Source organism: Equus quagga, chromosome 10 (assembly GCF_021613505.1).
Source record: "Equus quagga isolate Etosha38 chromosome 10, UCLA_HA_Equagga_1.0, whole genome shotgun sequence".
NCBI classification, from domain to species: domain Eukaryota; kingdom Metazoa; phylum Chordata; class Mammalia; order Perissodactyla; family Equidae; genus Equus; species Equus quagga.
Window position 1 is genome coordinate 28,857,624 of NC_060276.1, and position 18,295 is coordinate 28,875,918.

At 37.8% G+C, this 18,295-nt stretch overlaps 1 protein-coding gene across 2 annotated transcripts in view; it reads right to left on the minus strand.

The window, feature by feature from the left end:
- Positions 1 to 5,180: 5,180 nt before the first annotated feature.
- Positions 5,181 to 18,295, minus strand: part of DOCK11 (dedicator of cytokinesis 11) — a 183,188-nt gene continuing 170,073 nt past the window's right edge. For both annotated transcript variants that reach the window (XM_046673239.1, XM_046673238.1), the window contains 5 exons: positions 15,001 to 15,211; positions 14,441 to 14,631; positions 13,896 to 13,996; positions 12,483 to 12,621; positions 5,181 to 8,704 (listed from right to left, as the gene is read on the minus strand). In XM_046673239.1, the coding sequence (XP_046529195.1) occupies positions 8,582 to 8,704; positions 12,483 to 12,621; positions 13,896 to 13,996; positions 14,441 to 14,631; positions 15,001 to 15,211 (765 nt within the window). In that variant the 3' untranslated portion in view covers positions 5,181 to 8,581. The remainder of the gene's footprint in view (positions 8,705 to 12,482; positions 12,622 to 13,895; positions 13,997 to 14,440; positions 14,632 to 15,000; positions 15,212 to 18,295) is intronic.

The following is an 18,295-nucleotide window of genomic DNA, read 5'->3' on the forward strand; positions in this document are numbered from 1 at the left end:
TAAGCAGAGACCCTAAGCTGGGGAGCATAAGGGATTGCTTGTCAATGCTCAGATGTGTATAGCACCTATAAACAACTGGATTCTGTTCAGGAAAACAGACGTGGGGGCAGGGCTGACATTCAGCCAGGAGGCACCAGCACAGCAGCCCTGGTTGTTAACACCAACATCTGTGTATATTTGTCCGTGCCCATACCACACAGGAAATAACGGCCCTGCGTGGAGGCAGAGATCTCCATCACATGGCGAGGTCTAGTGAGGCCAGAGGTGATCTATGGAATATCAGATGGTGAAAGTACCCTGACCTTGACCCATCCATTGTCCCTACCCCACTTCCACCTGGAATGGAGGGATGGGTCCAGACCTAGAGGGTGTAGTGGCTGGCAAAATTCTGCTATGTTTGGGGGTAAAGATTATAGTTATAGCTAACATGTACACAGATTTAACAATTATAAAGATGTGCCAGGCGTCGTTCTCTATGCTTTACATACTTCATTGAATTTTCACAATAATGTTAAGAGGTAGGTACAATTAACGCCTCTATTTTACAGATGAGAAAATGAAGGCACAGAGGGGTTAAGTAACATGCCCAAGGTCCCATAGCTTGGTAAATGACAGAGTTGGGATTCTCACCCAGCCAGTGGGGCCTTAGAATCTGTGCACTTAACTACTATATGCTATCTAGAAGGAGGGCCAAACCTTTCAAAATGAGAATAAGCATTAAAGGGCAGCCAAAGCCCCCCGGGTAGGCTATGGGGACCGCTAATTAGCCTGCCCTGCCAAAGAGGCTCATCTAGAAACAGAGTTATCAGGGCCAGCCCAGTGGCGTAGTGGTTAAGCTCACACATTCTGCTTTGGTGGCCTGGGGTTCACAGGTTTGGATCCCAGGCACAGACCTAGCACCACTCATCAGGTCATGCTGTGGTGGCATCCCACATAAAATAGAGGAAGACTGGCACAGATGTTAGCTCAGTGACAATCTTCCTCAAGTAAAAAAGAGGAAGATTCACAACAGATGTTAGTTCAGGGCCAATCTTCCTCACGAAAAAATAAAAATAAAAAAAAACAGAAGCAGAGTTATCATGAAACAGCTCTGGGGGCCATCACAGTGCTAGCAGTTCAAAGAGAAATGAGAAAAATCACAAGACGGTTAAACCAATAGGGATAGCATTGGAATTTTTCCTCCTGAAGATGCTCCTTCCAGGGCTAAATCTTTGATTGAGTTTTGTTTCTGTAACAGAGGAGGAGAAGGAAGCAGGGGTGGTGGTAGTGGTGGAGTTACCTTATTTTCAAAAACAAAACATTCTGTGTAAATATCCAACATTATCTCCATGAAAATAACTTCTCTTACATGTGACCTGAATCATCTTCAGCTGACCCTGCGACAAAGCGCAGCCAAGTCTCCCTCTGGAAGTCTTTCATTTTCCTTGTACTTGTTCCGATAGGGGTAATTTTGTCAACTCAGCCCTTTTCCCTCTCTTATCCTCTTTTTTGTGTGTCTAGATTTAGTTTGGGATGAGGAGGGAAGACACAGTACTATTATCATGCTATTACAGTGGCTCTGGGGGCATCTCAAATCCTGACTATGCCACGAAAAAATTCTGAAATAACACTGCACAAGTATTATAGGACCTGGTCAGCTTTGCGCCGAACATAATTCCACATCTGTATTGGCTTTGCTTTTGCTCCTCGATATTAAATGTCCAAATATATCAGTGCTAGGTCCTGATATTTACATCCCTCAAAGAGACATGTTTCTCTTTCAAGGACATGAATTCAGAACAGAGTACAGTAAGTGACAGAGAAAGACTACCCTTGGATTATCATGAATATTCCATTTGCATATCTGCCCTCTGAATACTGCCTTGATCATTCATATACCTGGTTCACAATGTGTGATGACTGAGTGGTCCACAATTCCCAGATTGCAGCCCTGACCTGCTCACACCACAGCTTCCACTGGTTCCCTAGCAAAGGCCCACGCAGTCAGCATGCGGGAGTCGTCCAGAGCCTTTAAGCCTCTCAAGCCTGGGAGATCTACTGAAGCAGTGAACATCACAAAATGCTACAGCACATAAAGAACGAGACTCGCAGATCAGAAGTCAGCTGAGGTTGGCTGACTAAGATCTCTCTCAGGGGAGTGAAGCAAACTGAGCATAAGTTTTCTGGACAAAAAGAAAAGGCTGATTTATTTAGTTTGAATCTGAGACCAAAGGATAAGGGAGTCTGAGAAAAATAAAATAGAAAATGTTATCTGATTTCATATGCATTCTATTATTATTTTTGCTTTGCATGTCCCTAGTAGTAGTGATTGGTTTTAATGGTCAGAGTTCATTTAACAATTAAAATGAAGAAGTTAATTTTTTAACTTCCCATTAAAAACTCTGTGTAAGGTACTTTCTCAATGCACACATGCTAGTTCCTACCCATCCTTCAAGGTTCTGTTCATGCCCTGTCTCCTCCACAAAGACTTTTTTGCTCAGAAAGGCACTTGCCTATTCAAACACTTGTCATTACCACTGATTTGCTATTATCGGACCTCTTCATAGTATCTTTTTACATGATTATGTCTTATCTCCCTCAACCACAATCTCGCTGAGGGGTGGGGTATCTGTCCACATTGCCTTGCACATAATAGAGGCTTCAGAAAGATCTGCTCATCTAAACTGGCTTGATTTCCTTCAGACTGCTCAAGCACTGAGTTCACGCCAGGCACTTGTTTGGTTCTGGCGAAACAGAGGTTACAAACCAGACACAGACTCTACCCTTATGGAGCTTCCTTTTTGGTAAAAAAAATGGAGAAGAACAACCTTTTTTGGTCTCTCTAGAAAGTTGCAGGAAATTGTAGCAGGAGATCACAGAAAATAGTATAGAATAGTTGAAAACACTGTGGACTGTGAGTCAGGATACCTTGGTCTCATTTCAAATTTGATGTATATCTTGGGTGCATTTCTTAACCATTTGTCTTTATTTCCCTATATATCACATAAGGATCATATCGTTACTGGGAGAATTGAATCAGAAAACAGATGCAAATCATGTTGGAGGGAACTTCCTGAACCTGATAAAAACCATCTATGAAAAATCCACAGCTAACACCATACTTAAAGGTGAAAGACTCAATGCTTTCTCCCAAAGAGCCGTAACAAGACAAAGATGTCTGTTCTCAACACTGCTATTCAACATTCTACTGGAAGTTCGAGCCAGGTTCTGAGTAACAAAACGAAATAAAAGGAATCGAGAATGGAAAGGAAGAAGTAAAACTATCTCTATTCTCAGATGACATAATTTTATATATAGAAAAGACTAAAGAATCCACGAAAAAAATATTAAAGCGAATAAATGAATTCAGCAAGGTTCTAGGATACAAGGTCAATATACAAAAATCAGTGTTATTTCTATAAATTAGCAATAAACAATCTGAAAATGAAATTTAAAAAACAACTCTATTTACAATATCACTAAAAAGAATAAAATACTAAGGAACAAATTAACAAAAGTGCAAAATTTGTATAGTGAAAACTACAAAACATTGTTGAAAGAAATTAACAAAACATTGTTGAAAGAAATTAAACAGGACCTAAATAAATGGAAAAATATCCTGTGTTCATGGATTGGAATACTTAATACTGTTAAAATGGCAATACTCTCTAAATTGAATTATAGATTCACAGCAAATCCTAGCAAAATCCCAGCTACCTTTTATTTTTTTCGCAGAAATTGACAAACTGATCCTAAAATTCATATAGAAATGCAAGGGACTCAATATCTAAAACAATCTTGAAAAAGAACAAAGCTGGAAGACTCACACTTCCTAACTTAAAAACTTACTACAAAGCTACAGTAAACAAGACCATGTGGTACTGGCATAAGGACAGACACATAGATCAATGGAAGAGAACCGAAAGGCCAGAACAAACCTACACATTTATGGTCAACTGATTTTTGATAAGGGTGCCAAGACAATTTAATGGGGGGAAAGAGTAGTTTTTTCAACAAATGGTGCAAGGACAACTGGATATCCACAAGCGAAAGAATGAATTTGAACTCCTACCTCACACCATATACAAAAAATAGCTTGAAATGGATCAAAGACCTAACAGTAAGAGTTAAAGTATAAAACTCAAAGAAAACATAGGTGTAAATCTCCATGACCTTGAATTAGGCAAAGTCTTCTTAGATACAACATCAAAGCACAAGCAACAAAAGATAACATAGGTAAATTGGACTTCATCAAAATTTAAAACTTTGTCCTTCAAAGGACACCATTATGAAAGTGAAAAGGCAACCCAAGAATAGGAGAGATCTATGGAAATCATATATCTGATAAGGGACTTGCATCTAAAACATATAAAGAACTCTCGCAACTCAACAATAAAAGGACAACCTAATTAAAAAAAATGGGTAAAGAATCTGAATAGACATATCTCCAAAGAAGATATACAAATGGCCAGTAAGCACATGAAAGAATGCTCAACATCATTAGCCATCAGGAAGATGCAAATGAAAACCACAGTGAGATACCATTTCACACCCACTAGGAAGGTGATAATCAAAGAGGCAGATAATAACAAGTATTGTCAAGAATATCAAAGAATTGGAATCCTTACGTCCTGCTTCTCGAAATGGAAAGGGGTGCAGCTCCTGTGGAAAACAGTCTGGCAGTTCTTCAAAAGGGTAAACACAGAGCTACCATATGACCCAGTAATTCTACTCCTAGATATATGCCCAAGAAAACTGAAAACATGCCTACACAAAAACTTGCACATGAGTGTTCATAGTATTAATAATAGCCAAAAAGTGGAAATAACGGAAATGTCCATCAACTAATGAGTGGATAAAATGTAGTGTATCCATACAAAGGAATATCATTCGGCCATAAAAAAGAAAGAAGTACTGATACATGTTACAACATGAATGAACCTTAAAAACATGCTCAGTCAAAGAAGCCAGTCACAAAAGGCCGCGTATTGTATGATACCATTTATATGAAATGTTCAGAACAGGCAAACCCATGGATACAGAAAATAGATCAGCGGTTGTCAGAGGCTGGGGAGTGATTGGTGGGAAATGGGGAGTGACTGCTAATGTGTATGGGGTTTCTTTTGGGGTGATAAAAATATTCTAAAATTAATTGTGGCGATGGCTGCACAACTCTGTGAATCCACTAAAAATCAGTGAATTGTGCATTTTAAATGGGTGAATTATATGGTATGTGAACTATACCTCAATAAAGAAGAAATACAGTAGAGAAAAAACCATGTTGGAGTAAGTTTTAAAATGCCATACACAGAGGCAAAATCTTTGAAGAATTTAGTCACAACTCAATCAGGAGTTGGATAAACATACACACGCTTTTTTTAAAGAGTGACCATTACCGTGGTTAGGGACTAGAAAAAAGCATTTATTGTAACTGGAAGCAGATAAACAAAGCAGTCTTACTGGCCAACTCCCAGGATAGGGGAGCAGTCTTGTTACACAAACCCACTGGCCAGCCCCAACCAACTTTTATTCTATTCCTTCCCCTTTCTGTTTTGACAGCTGAAGTAGTGTACTGTTAGAACAAGCCTGAGACTCAAGGCAGCCCACTGTTTTGTGGATCAGAAACAGGAAATACATATCTGATTATTAATATTTTGAAGAGTTTGGAAATTCCTATTATTCTAATACATTGCTCAGGTTCTTCATCTCAGATAAAACTAGTATTTATAATAAAAAGCTTGGGTTGTTATTATGCTGACCTATTTAGTTTGATAATTAACCAATGAGTCATCTCTAGTTCTATGATATGTCGGTCAAGGTTCCAAGGCTGTTGCTACCACTGGCCCTTTTTATTTCATTTTTTAAAAAATGTGTTTAGTATATTTTTAAAAAGGTGTTTAGTATATTTATATAGGCAGTCAAATCATATAAATATGGCAACGATAATCCTACCTATAGACATGTGCCAAGGCTGACAACTGGTTACTAAGAAAAGTTGCATGGAATTACTTATTTTCTCTACAGGTTATCACTACAGTGATAAACTAACACTACCAATGGTGACTTATTCACATTTTACAATATATTCAAAGACAAACAGCTTCCAGGGGAAATCGGACTCAAGCTTAACTGCAAAACGATCAGTGTAGCAGAAAAGAATTCTTTGATGTGAATTAATTTGTAGAAGCCAAGTCACTTCACGAAATCACTGTATCAACAGCCATACCTAACATATGCAGTGTTTCAAAACACATTTTCCTGGCTTTCTCTAGTCTAGCCCACCTTATTCTCTATAGCTTGCTGCCCTTACTCTGAAAGTTGGCAAAATAAATCTAGTGAAATTGTGCCACGACCTGGGGAACTCACTGGCCACAGCACACAAAATTATCTTTAACTTTTCCTTTTTTCTCCTTAGCCATCAATAAGTCATGCCCGGTCTTTCCACATAATGTCTTTTGTACTTGTCATTTCTTCTCCAGTCTTGTTATCATCCAGGAGTTTGTGGACTCGTAACTAGATTATTGCAATAGCTGTCTGATTGGTTTCCATATTTCCATCTCTCTCTGCCTCAAATACATCTGGCAGCAACATGAAGGATTAAATCTCTAAAAATGATAATCAAGTGATCTCTGTGTTTAAAAACCTTGACTGTCTCCCCCATGTTTACTGAGTAAAGTCCAAACACTGTTATCCTGGCATTCAAGGCCTTCCAAACTCTAGGTCCAAATTTTCTTTCTAGATTATCTACCACTCTCTTGAACAAAACTGGTCTCCTCATCATCCCCTGAACTTCTGCTAATTTTTTTTGCACCTTTTCTCACGATGTTCCTCCTGTCTAGAATACTCTCTCATCTCTGAAAGCCTGTTCAAGGCTTAACTTTGTCTATGAAACCATCTCTGAACATTACAATTCACAGTGACCTCTCATTCTTTGAATGCACTAAGAGTTAGAGAGTGTCATTCATTTGGCAATGCTCACATACAACTTTTCTTCTCTTATTACTGTTAATGCTTCTTATTTAATTTTGTGTATATCTTGTTTCCTCAAACTAGATTGCAAGCTCCTTGAGGACAGGGACCATTTATTACACTTTAAAAAATTATCCACAGTACATCACACTGTGCTGGGGGATATGATAGGGACTAGTTATTGAAAAAGGAGCACTGGAGATTCCCCAAGATGCCTCATTTTCAGACGGCAGCACACACTCTAGGTGATGGTTCCATACACATAGATACCAAATATAATCACTTTAAAGGGGATACTAACTCTACAGGTTACCCCAAGATATTAAGGAATTACAAACTGCCTCTGAAACACTTTTGAATCCTCTATTAAAATGCAAAATTAACCTTCAATAAATAATTCCATGCTCCCCTGAAAGCTTAAAAATGACATGTAGAGAAAAGTGGCCAAGCCAGGAGTTCAATCTCTAAGATTTACTTGATCAGAAAGTATTTAAAAAGCCAAGGCTCCGTGCAATCCATTGATATTTCAGTGTCTTTTTTCTCTGTAAAATAAGCTAACTACATAAGAAAAATGAGTCTAGAACTTAAAGTTTACATGAAAGGCAACCAAAATTATATGGGTAATTCAGGCAAAAAAAGTTCTTCACATCTTTGTTTCTCTTGAATTATTTAGGTAGTCTGAGGTTTCTTCATAGTTAGAAATGTAATCCCTAGGCAGTAGGTGCTAAATCTGCAGGGGTTATGTACACTGCTCCGAGAAATGCTGCAGCCATCGAGTTCTAGCAAAATGCTTGTTAACCTTGTAAACTGAAGAAAATAATCATTACAAAATGCCTAGCGACCTCAGACTCTGCTGAAGCTTGGCAAGTGCACAGGATGCACTGCCTGCAAATTCTCAGAAATGTTTTGTTTGGCTTTATGGATAGCCTCAGACAACAAACGCTGCTTGCTAGGGAAACCAATGCCACATATGAGTCCCTCGTCCTGTACGTTGGAGATGAACCAGATTCCCTAGCATCATCAGATCGACACTCGAAGGAACAGTAAGCTTGGGATTTCTATGTATATTCTTTCCTGGTGAGATTTTCCTTTTTAAATAATGTTTTTGTTTCCTTTAGCCCAGCCTTGACTGCTAGTAGGCAAGATTTCAAATTATCTCCCCAATTTGAAATATCTATGTTTTCTCGAAATTTTATCCATTTTTTTCCTCCAAGGATTAGTATAATGAATTGAGCTTCCTGTCAAGAAAAATGCTAAGTTCAAAGTATTATTTCCTTCACTTCTAATTACAAATAAGTTTTACCTTTTATTGTGTTCCATTATACAATTTTACATAGTATCATTATTATTTTAAGCAATTATTAAGCAAATTGAATTCATGTTTTTGAGCTCTACTTCTCAGTATATAGATTTACCTAAAAAAGTACAAACCAAGCACAGTGGTGCAATTTTCCAGGCACTTTCAAGTTGCTTAAATATTTACAAATATGTAAGCACCCTGTTTGAAAGCATGAAAATTTTGGTGTCAGGAGGAAACACTCCATGTATATCAAATCTTTAAATTTAACATTTGCACAGCTCCGAATATTCCTGAGAAAGGTCAGTCTCGGTGTCACTTTCCATCCGCACGTCCTCATATTTCAGCAGCGTATCTTGGGGAACCATAACCTCTGTCACTTGATGTGCCACTAATTGCACAAAATACATGGAATGTGTTGCTCAGCCAGGGAGAATGCATTGTGTCTTCCTGTAATATCTAAAATAAAAAAAATCTGCATGTTCATCATGAAGAAAATAGCCACTGCCAGATAAGTATGTGTCTATGAAATTACAGGCATATTCCAATTTATCACTGACACTTAGTTATTTAAAATGACATAAAGCAGAAAGAGCAAAGAATAACATTACCGACTTCAGTCTTCAAAGCTGTATTACAAAGGCAGCATATCAAAAAAGCAGAAAAGATCTGGTTACTCATTAAGAAAAATAAAAGATTGTAAAATGCAAAATTCAATAGGAAGTGCGAGGTAACGCAATCTTTAAAATATATTTTTTAACAGATGGTCATAACAAGAGCTCTAAACAGCGGTTCTCAAAATCACCTGTGGGGCTTTCCAAACATGTAGATACCCATATTCCTTCCCTGGAGACTTGGGAAATGATATTAAATGAAGACAAAAGTCATAAGTGCATATTTCTAAAGATACACTGTAATTACATAAGCTAACTGATACAGAAGATTTTTCTTGGAAATGAAGAACTTCATAAATATAAAATATAAATTTTATATCCCATAAGTATATAAACATACATATTCAAATTAGTATAGATATTTTTAAATTTTCCATTTTGTGTGATCAAAAGCAACAGCTATCTTATGCTCGGATTAGACTGAAGAAAAGAACAGCGTACACATCACATCCAACCTCTTTACTATATGGTCCCAACTGAGGGGTTAACCTTTCAATACTTGGTTCTCAAGTTAGCTCTGAAACTTCAGTTTTAAGCCTGCAAGTTGGTCTATGGTGGTAGTAATGAGTCATATCATTTGTGTTGCTACAAACCACGTCTTATATAAAGTCCATAACAGAGAAATTTCCTCTTCCCAAAACTGTAACTCATGACACTAACCTGAAAGCACAGAGGTTTAAGAGAGGATTAATTATCCACACCTGTCAGATGTGCCAAGTAAATAGGGTACTCATTGTGAAGAAAACAAAACAGACCAGACAGATACTACAATGGCCACTACCAACTCTATCTAATTAAGAAATCTGCAATTGATAGTTTTAAGATAAGTCCCTTTAAAAAAGTCAAATGTGGGGCCGGCCCAGTGACGCAGCAGTTAAGTGCACATGTTCTGCTTCTCAGCGGCCTGGGGGTTTGCCGGTTCAGATCCCAGGTGCGGACGTGGCACTGCTTGGCAAAAGCCATGCTGTGGTAGGCGTCCCACGTATAAAGTAGAGGAAGATGGGCATGGATGTGAGCTCAGGGCTGGTCTTCCTCAGCAAAAAGAGGAGGATTGGCAGCAGTTAGCTCAGGGCTAATCTTCCTTAAAAAAAAACAAAAGTCAAATGCTTGAAGAAGTTTTAAAAAAGGACTGTATATTTTGGTAAACTGTAACAGACTGCACTGAAAAGGGCCGAGGAGGAAAATCCAGGGCATATCTTTTTGTCAAGTAATTATTTATGGAGCTTAACAGGATAACTCATATTTCAGCACACAGCTACGCTTTCTTATTTTGTATTATTGTATTTTCCTTTGGGAAATAATGTGTCTCAGTGTACGACTAAAAAAAAAAAGCTTTCTTTCATATGAGAATCTAATAGGAAATAGTGATACAAAAATTCACTATAAAGTCAACATTTGCTCAAAGTAAGGCATGCCCGAATATGATGCATTATGACAGGAGAGCTTGCATAAATATAAACCAACAGAAACTACGAGTTTTTTTGGTTAGCTATCAATATACATAAAGGGTCTAAAATATTGGTCTCTACAACTAAATAAAATAGCCATGGTTTATGGGAACCAAATGAGAGAGACAGGTGGGAAATATGACAGCAGATTTGTCAAATCCATGCTTCAGGGAAACAAGAACTTTAGAAAATGACTGTTGTAAATATCTTGATCACAGTAATAGTAGTAAACTGAATAATTTGCTTTCAATTTGAATAATTCAGAGTTCAAGGCTAGGTCATGCAGTTGCATGCAAATTAACTGTAATATAGTAGACACTGGCTTAAAATGATATGTGTAAATATTTTATATCTTTTGTGAAGGAGGAATTTTTGCTGTCTTTTCTATGGATTATGAAGAATAGAAACTCATAAACTAGACAGTTTCTAGGAACAAATTACACAATCTATTTGATAAAAGTATACCTCAGAAGAGTGATGGTGAAGAAAGCTGTACCCCCACCGTACTCCTGGACTGAGTTTGAAATACAGACAATAAAGGAAGTGGAATGGTTCCCTACCTTCCTAGTCCTGATCACCTGGCTGCTTTGGGAAGGAGACAAAAAGGGCCTCTGAAAGCTGAGCAGGAAAGGGATGCCTTGGAACAGTTCACACCCACTCCTAAGTGGGCTGAATAGAAGTAAAGATGGCAAAAAGAGGAACTTGAACACTGATTCCAGACTCCTCAAGCCAACAAGATTCCCAGATACGGAGAATGGGCAGGCAGGGGACTGGAGTAACGAGCCTCACTGAACATATGGGATGATGGAAGTCTGGTTGACTAGCTTCTCCATACTGAGAAGATGACAGTGGTTAGAAAATTAGACTCCTGGTCACTAAAGGCAACCCTGGGCTAACCGTAACTCAATTTCCCACAGCCCCTTCTAAGAGAAAGCATACAAAGTAAATTCAGAGAGGGAGAGCTTGATTCAAAGTCAACTAGCTCTCGTTTTCCTAGAAATCTCTCTTCTCTTCTTTTCCCCATCATTACACTGCAGTTCTTTGGTTATTAACCCCACTTGGCCTACTTGTAAGTAGACCCTTTGGCTTCCGGTCTCACACATGTGAGTGCCTTCAAGCAATCACTGAAAGACAGAGACCAGGACAGACAAGGTTCTCCGTTTTGGAACCAGTTCTAAGAATGTGTTCTTTAAAGGGTTGTAGTTTACCCTTGTTTCTTTTAAGGAGTCATAATTTCTTAAAAATTGAGTTTGAAGAGTTTCTGAAACAAATATTTATCTTATTGGGTGTTTTCATGAGTTAGGAAGGGAAGACTTTATGACAAGCTTAGTAGGCTCAGTCTTGAGGGCCCAGACTATCATGTGGCGACTTTAACAAACATGCTGCAGATGTTAAAATACTTCAGTGACAATCCATATATATAGCGTGCTTGTAAGCACAAATTTCAAGACCCCAATATAGGAATGAAGTTTACCAGGATAATCCAGAGTACTCTGCTTTCAAGGTAAGTAGGTACGTAAAAAGTCGTAACTACTTAATTATGACGTAATTTGGCTGTAAGTGGTGAAGAGGTCTTCGCTTCTATATTTTTCAGGTTGCGTTTTACTAACTTAGCTATGATTGCCATTAACACTCAGTCATAGCTTAGAATGCTAAGAAGTTTTATGAAAATAGAGAGTTTTGGGCCTGTATGGGTATTAAGATAATTCCCGAATTTTGGAAATCACTCAGATCTCACCTAAACAACAGTATCTAGTTTCTTACAGCCAAGATAGGAATATTTATTTAAGCACTTGGCTACTGAGCCAATCATTTCACTTCCTTAGGACCTTCTTCAGACTCTTATCCACGTTCACAGTAGATCACTTCAGACTTGCTCAGCTAGGCACTTCTAATGGCATTGTGGCACAAAGAACAAAATGGCTTATTACTGATAATTGCTTTAGCAACTGCTTCAGATAATTGCTTTAAATTCAATTTGCATTAAAGATAATATGAGCAAATTTTAAAATACAGACTAACTTCAAGGTAATGCATTTCAAATTAATAGATTTTGCTAAGTAACACTTTAGAGACCCCAGATCATGTTTTCATTTTCAATCACCTAATACTTGCCTGCTCATGGATAATGTCAGACAATTCTTTTACCATGTCTCTGAAATTCGACTTTAGCCCTTCATGGTACTCAATTTGATCCTCTTTAATTAGCCGCTCATTTAGTTCAAGTGCAATGCTGCAAGCTTGTATGAATTTCCTGTGGATGAAGATCAAAGATAAAGGTTTTGTTATTTTTTCCTAGAAAGTCTCACTGACAATCAATTTGCTATTCACTTTAACCACGCTTGGCTATAAGGAAGATTAGAATCTTACATTTCCTCACTGTGCCTTTGCTAATGCCACTTCCTAAGTCTGATATACCTTTTCCTTTCTTTTGTCTTTTCTCTCTGGTTTCTTACCTCCTTCAAAACTGGGCTCAAAACATATGCCCTCTAGGAAGCCTACTTGCTCAGTCATTCATTTGATATTATATCAGCTAACGTCCCACTAATGTTAATTTTCATCTGTAGATAATGAGTCATTCATTCCAAAGTAATTTATTTGGGGCTTATTATGTACTCAGTACAGAGCTGGGTGCTATAAGCATGAAGTATCTGCCCTGGGCTGGTAAGAGTGACGACAGAGTCGATGACTTGTACAAGTATTTTTCCATCATTTCATGTGTTCATGTCTAATGACCATAATTAGAGTATAGGTCTTAGGGGACAAGGTACCTCATTGCTCATTTGTTTTGTCTCCTTGTCATAGCAACTAATAGAATATTTTTATATATGTCAGCAGTTAATAAATATTGGTGAATGAATGACTACTGGTTACTCTGCAATCTAGAACAGCTAACAGACAGGAAAAATAAATGAAATAAGTCGGAAGCAAATGAGTGGATAAGTTATCATCTTTCTCCTTAGTCTATTTTACTCAACTATCTCTCTTATTCTGAATGTAAACTCTCTTTCTATACTAAACAGGTTTTTTTCCTAATGCAAAGCCATTCAGACAGGCCTTAGCTTACAGGGATGCTCACTCAAAACAGGATAATGCATGCCCTAGACTGGCAGGATCCAAGTGGAAGTAAGGACACACGATAGAAGCAAGCCTATCAAACCCTCCCACTCCACGTTTATTCTTACCCTAAATGGTCTGAAATGCTATAACACGAGGTCAATCGGGCAAAGGAGGAAATCATGTAATGAATGTAAGCTTGTGTTTGTGTCACAACATCCAAAGCAATAAAGTAAGTTGGCATATTTAATCTCGTGGGTCACTAGGACATTGTTAATGTTCTGCGCAAAAAAGAGATCACGCATTTCCTCACTACTTAAAGAACCATTAGGAAGTCACTTAAATATTGTAAAAGGGAACAGAGAATGTCCTCTTTTGGAGGGATGTTATTTGGTGAATATTTTCGTATCTTTTAAGAAGAAAATGGAGTAAGAGAATAGAGGTCTAATTTAAAAACTACGAAGTACTTACCGAAACATGTCTTTCAACTCATTTACTTTCTTAGGTGGATACTTGCTAGCTTGACTGTCATTTAAGAAAGCCCTTGCATATGCTAAGGGACCAGCATTTACCTAAATTACAAAAGGTGAAAAAGAAAAAACCCGAGAGAGTTGTCAGAATGTAATCAAAAAGTAATTTTTGCATTTCTTTTTTTTAAATCCCCAAATACATTAAAAATTCCTATCTGAGAAATATATCTACTACTCTAAGTTTATTTGAAAAAATGATTAACTAAAGCAAATAATCTGCAAAAACAATATTCTAATAAATTAGTTAATGATTTCCGATATGTAAATACAGAGATCAGGTACAGTCAGAGGGACTTATGTTAAAGTCCTATGACATAAAATTTATAGAAATTGAACATAATTTCTTAATTGAGTTAATAAAAACGAATGCATAGGTTTTTCCATTCAATAGGAGTCTAACACAATTACAATTAATGCTTGTTCTGTTCCCTTATGAAAGCAAGAGGAACATTAAGAAACATTTAATATGTTTGGCAACCAACATACCTGCACTGAAACGCAGCCCTGCAGTTTAAGTTGGAGCTGAATCATGTCCACATCAGCAGAAGAACAAAGCTTCTGCAGCTCTGCAGTTCTGTCTTTTATCTCATCAGTAGCAACATCAATTGGCTTTAAATTAATCTGCTGCTCGTAGTTTATAGGGATCCTCTTCTTCACATATGGAAACGAGTTTGAAGCTATTAAAACGGTAAGACAGATTTACTGTCTTAAAGAATCATTTGTTCAAATAGCCAAATTAAAGAAGAATCTATTGGGCTTAATTCTCCCCATGCTTTGTCTAGAAAATACCTTAGGGTACCATATAGCACCTTATTACTTCAGGATTGAGGGAGAAATTCTCTTTACGAGACACCTCAGAGTAATCACGAATTACATATGGGAAAGGTGTGGTTTATAACATACCATGTTTGTGTAAGCTAGTGACTGAACAGCAGAACAACGAACGATTAAAATTTCAGTTACATCTTCCTGTTGGCCAGCTGCTACTTGTGTGTATCAAAGAGGTCCCAGTCAAACAAGAAGTCATCATGCAAAGTCCTACTTACTAGTCAAGATTGTACGGCGTTTGCACTGTTCTTCTATACAGCCTTGCTTTTTGCCTGATAATGTATAAGGAGCCTCAAAAACGAATCTGCTGATGTTATGGTTTCTTTCAAACTCGGTCTTTCTCTCTGTGAGCTCTTTGTCATCAAAGTAGGGCTTCACATAAGTGACTTGGATATGAGCATATTTTGGATCAAGCTCTTTGGCATTTACCTATAAAGTAAGAAAGTTTCTTTTTAGTCAATGGAAGGAAAAAGCGGGTACAGGTAAGCAATTAACTCCTATGAGATCAACTGAGGAACACTGCCATTATGATTGCGTTCCCAACTGAATACACACCTGGAAGAGGTCTTTGTTCTTTTTTTAAAGATAATTTCCTTTTGATTATAAGGAAGTTACAGAAACCTATTTGGAGATTACAGAAATGTAGGAAGAAAATAAAAACTGTAATCCTACCACTCAGCAATGACCATTATTCACATTTTCATATATTTACTCTCAGTATTTTTATATGCACATATATTTACAAAACTGAGACCAAACCGAACATTGTTTTATAATCTGATTCCTTAAAAATATATTAAAATGGTTCGTTGTACATTTGAATTCCACCTCAATAAAAATTACAGAGAGGATTTTGAGAAGATGGCAGAGCACCAGAAATCTATCTTCCTACCTGGACAATAGTTACATTGGCAGAATCTGTCTGATGTAACTATGTCGGAACTGTGGAGTCTACTGAAGGCTTGTAACTTCCAGGGTAAGGCTTGCACAGAAAATTGCAGTTAATTTTGATTTTGGTCAATTTTAGCTCTTGGCACAATGGCAGCTACCCATACTCCATCCCTGTGGCAGACAATTGTGCACATGTTCCTGGAACAGCCTGTGGGAGCCAGGATGGGCAAGAAGGAACCTATCTTCCAACTATTGGACATCGGTGCTCAGATTGCTGATTCTGATCACAGAGGTGCAGTCAAAGAGGCTGTGGCCATTGTTGTTGCAAGCCCCTCTCCCTCTAGCTGATGTGACTTCCAGGGGATTTAAAGGACTGGTACCTTTTCTCTCCCATTTTCATTTTTCTCTTTTTCCCCTCTTGGGAGCCAGACATTGAAAAGCAATTGCATTTATGAGGAAAATTAGAAAATCACCATGCATGTCCGGGGAAGGCACAGGCTCAGAAGAGACTTGAGAAGACCCTAAGATTACACCTCAGAGACAGCCTATGACAAATCAAAACAAAAACAAAAAACAGCAAACCCTGGGAAAGAAGAAGAGGAGAAGGGAAGGGCAAGAAGAAGGGAAAGAAGAATCTGAATTCCAGAGTGATCACATTATTAGATTCAAATGTCCAGTTTTCTGCTTTAATTTTGGTGAGAAAGATTGGCCCTGAGCTAACATCTCTGCCAATCTCCCTCTGTTTTGTATGTGGGTCACTGCCACAGCGTGGCTTGATGAGCGGTGTGTAGGTCTGTACCCGGGATCTGAACCTGCGAACCCCAAGCCACCAAAGCAGAGTGCACACACTTCATGACTATACCATTGGACCAGCCCTTCAAGTGTCCAGTTTTCAACAACAACAAAAAAATCACAAAGCATACAAAGAAACAGGAAAGTATGGCCCATTCAAAGCAGAAAAATAAAGCAACAGAAACTGTCCCTGAAAAAGACCTGATAGCACATGTACTAGAAAAAGACTTTAAGACAACTGTCTTAATGCTCAAAGAACTAAAGGGAGATGTGGAGAGAGTCGAGAAAACAATGTATGAACAAAATGTCAATTGCAGTAAAGAGATAGGAAACCTAAAAAGAGACGAAAAACATTTTTGGAGCTGAAAAATACAATAACCAAAAGGAAAATTCACTAGAGGGATTCAAAGGCAGATTTGAGCATGCAGAAGTAATAGTCAGCAAACTTGAAGATAGGACAACGGAAATTATCCAGTCAGAGGAACAGAAAGACTGAAGAGTGACAGAGCCTCAGGGACCGTGGAACATCATCCAGCAGATCAATGTATACACTGTGCGAGTCCTTGAAGGAGAAAAGAGAGGGAAAGGGGAAGAGAGAATATCTGAAGAAATAATGAGTGAAAAGTTCCCAAAGTTGATGAGAGATATGAATATAAACATCTAGGAAGCTTAAAAAATTCCAACTGGGTAACTCAAAGAGATCCACACTGAGACACATTAAAATCAAACTGTCAATAGCCAAAGACAGAGTTTTGAAAGAAGCAAGAGAGAAGTGACTCATCACATACAAGGGATCCTCAACAAGATTATCAGGTTTCTCATCAGAAACTTCGGAGGCCAAAAGGGAGTGGGCTGATATATTCAAAGTGCTAAGGAAAATAATCTGTGAACCAAGAATCCTATACCTGTCAAAACCGTCATTAAAAGTGAGGAAGAAATTAAGACATTTCCAGATAAAGAAAAGCTGAGGGAATTTGTTACCACTAGACCCGCCCTACATCAAATGCAAAAGGGAGTCCTGCAGGTTGAAATGAAAGGACACCAGACAGTGACTTGAAGCTGTATGAAGAAATAAAGATCTCAGTAAAGGTAAGTACACGGGCAATTATAAAAGCTAGTATTATTGCAAATGGTGTGTAACTCCACTTCTTATTTTCTACAAGATTTAAGAGACTAATACATTAGAAAATTATTAGTCTAAAAGCCAGTATTATTGTAACTTTGGTTTGTAACTCTACATTTTGTTTTCTACATAATTTAAGAGACTAATGCATTAAAAAACTATTAGCTTACGTTTTTGGACAGACAATGTATAAACACGTAATTTTCTGTGACATCAATGACTCAAGGGGTAGAGATGGAGCTTTTAAAGGAGCAGAATTTTGGTATATTATTGCTGTTAAACTGGTATAAATTCAAATCAGTGTTCTAACTTTAGGATATTAAATATAATCCCCATAACCAGAAAGAATATAGCTAAAGAATATACACAAAAGGGAATGAGAAAAAAATTTAACCATTTCACCGCACAAAAAAAACTAAACACAAAAGAAGATAGTAATGCAGGAAATGAGAGACAAAAAAGCTATAAGGCACACTGAAAACAAATAGCAGAATGACTGAAATAAGTCCCTCCTTATCAGTATTTAAATTTAAGTGGATTAAACCCTGTAATCAAAAGACAGAGATGGGCAGAATGGATAAAAAAACATGATCCAGGGGCCGCCTGGTGGCGCAGCAGTTAAGTGCACATGTTCAGCTTTGGTGGCCCGGGGTTTGCCGGTTCAGATCCCGGGTACGGACATGGCACTGCTTGGCACGCCCTGATGT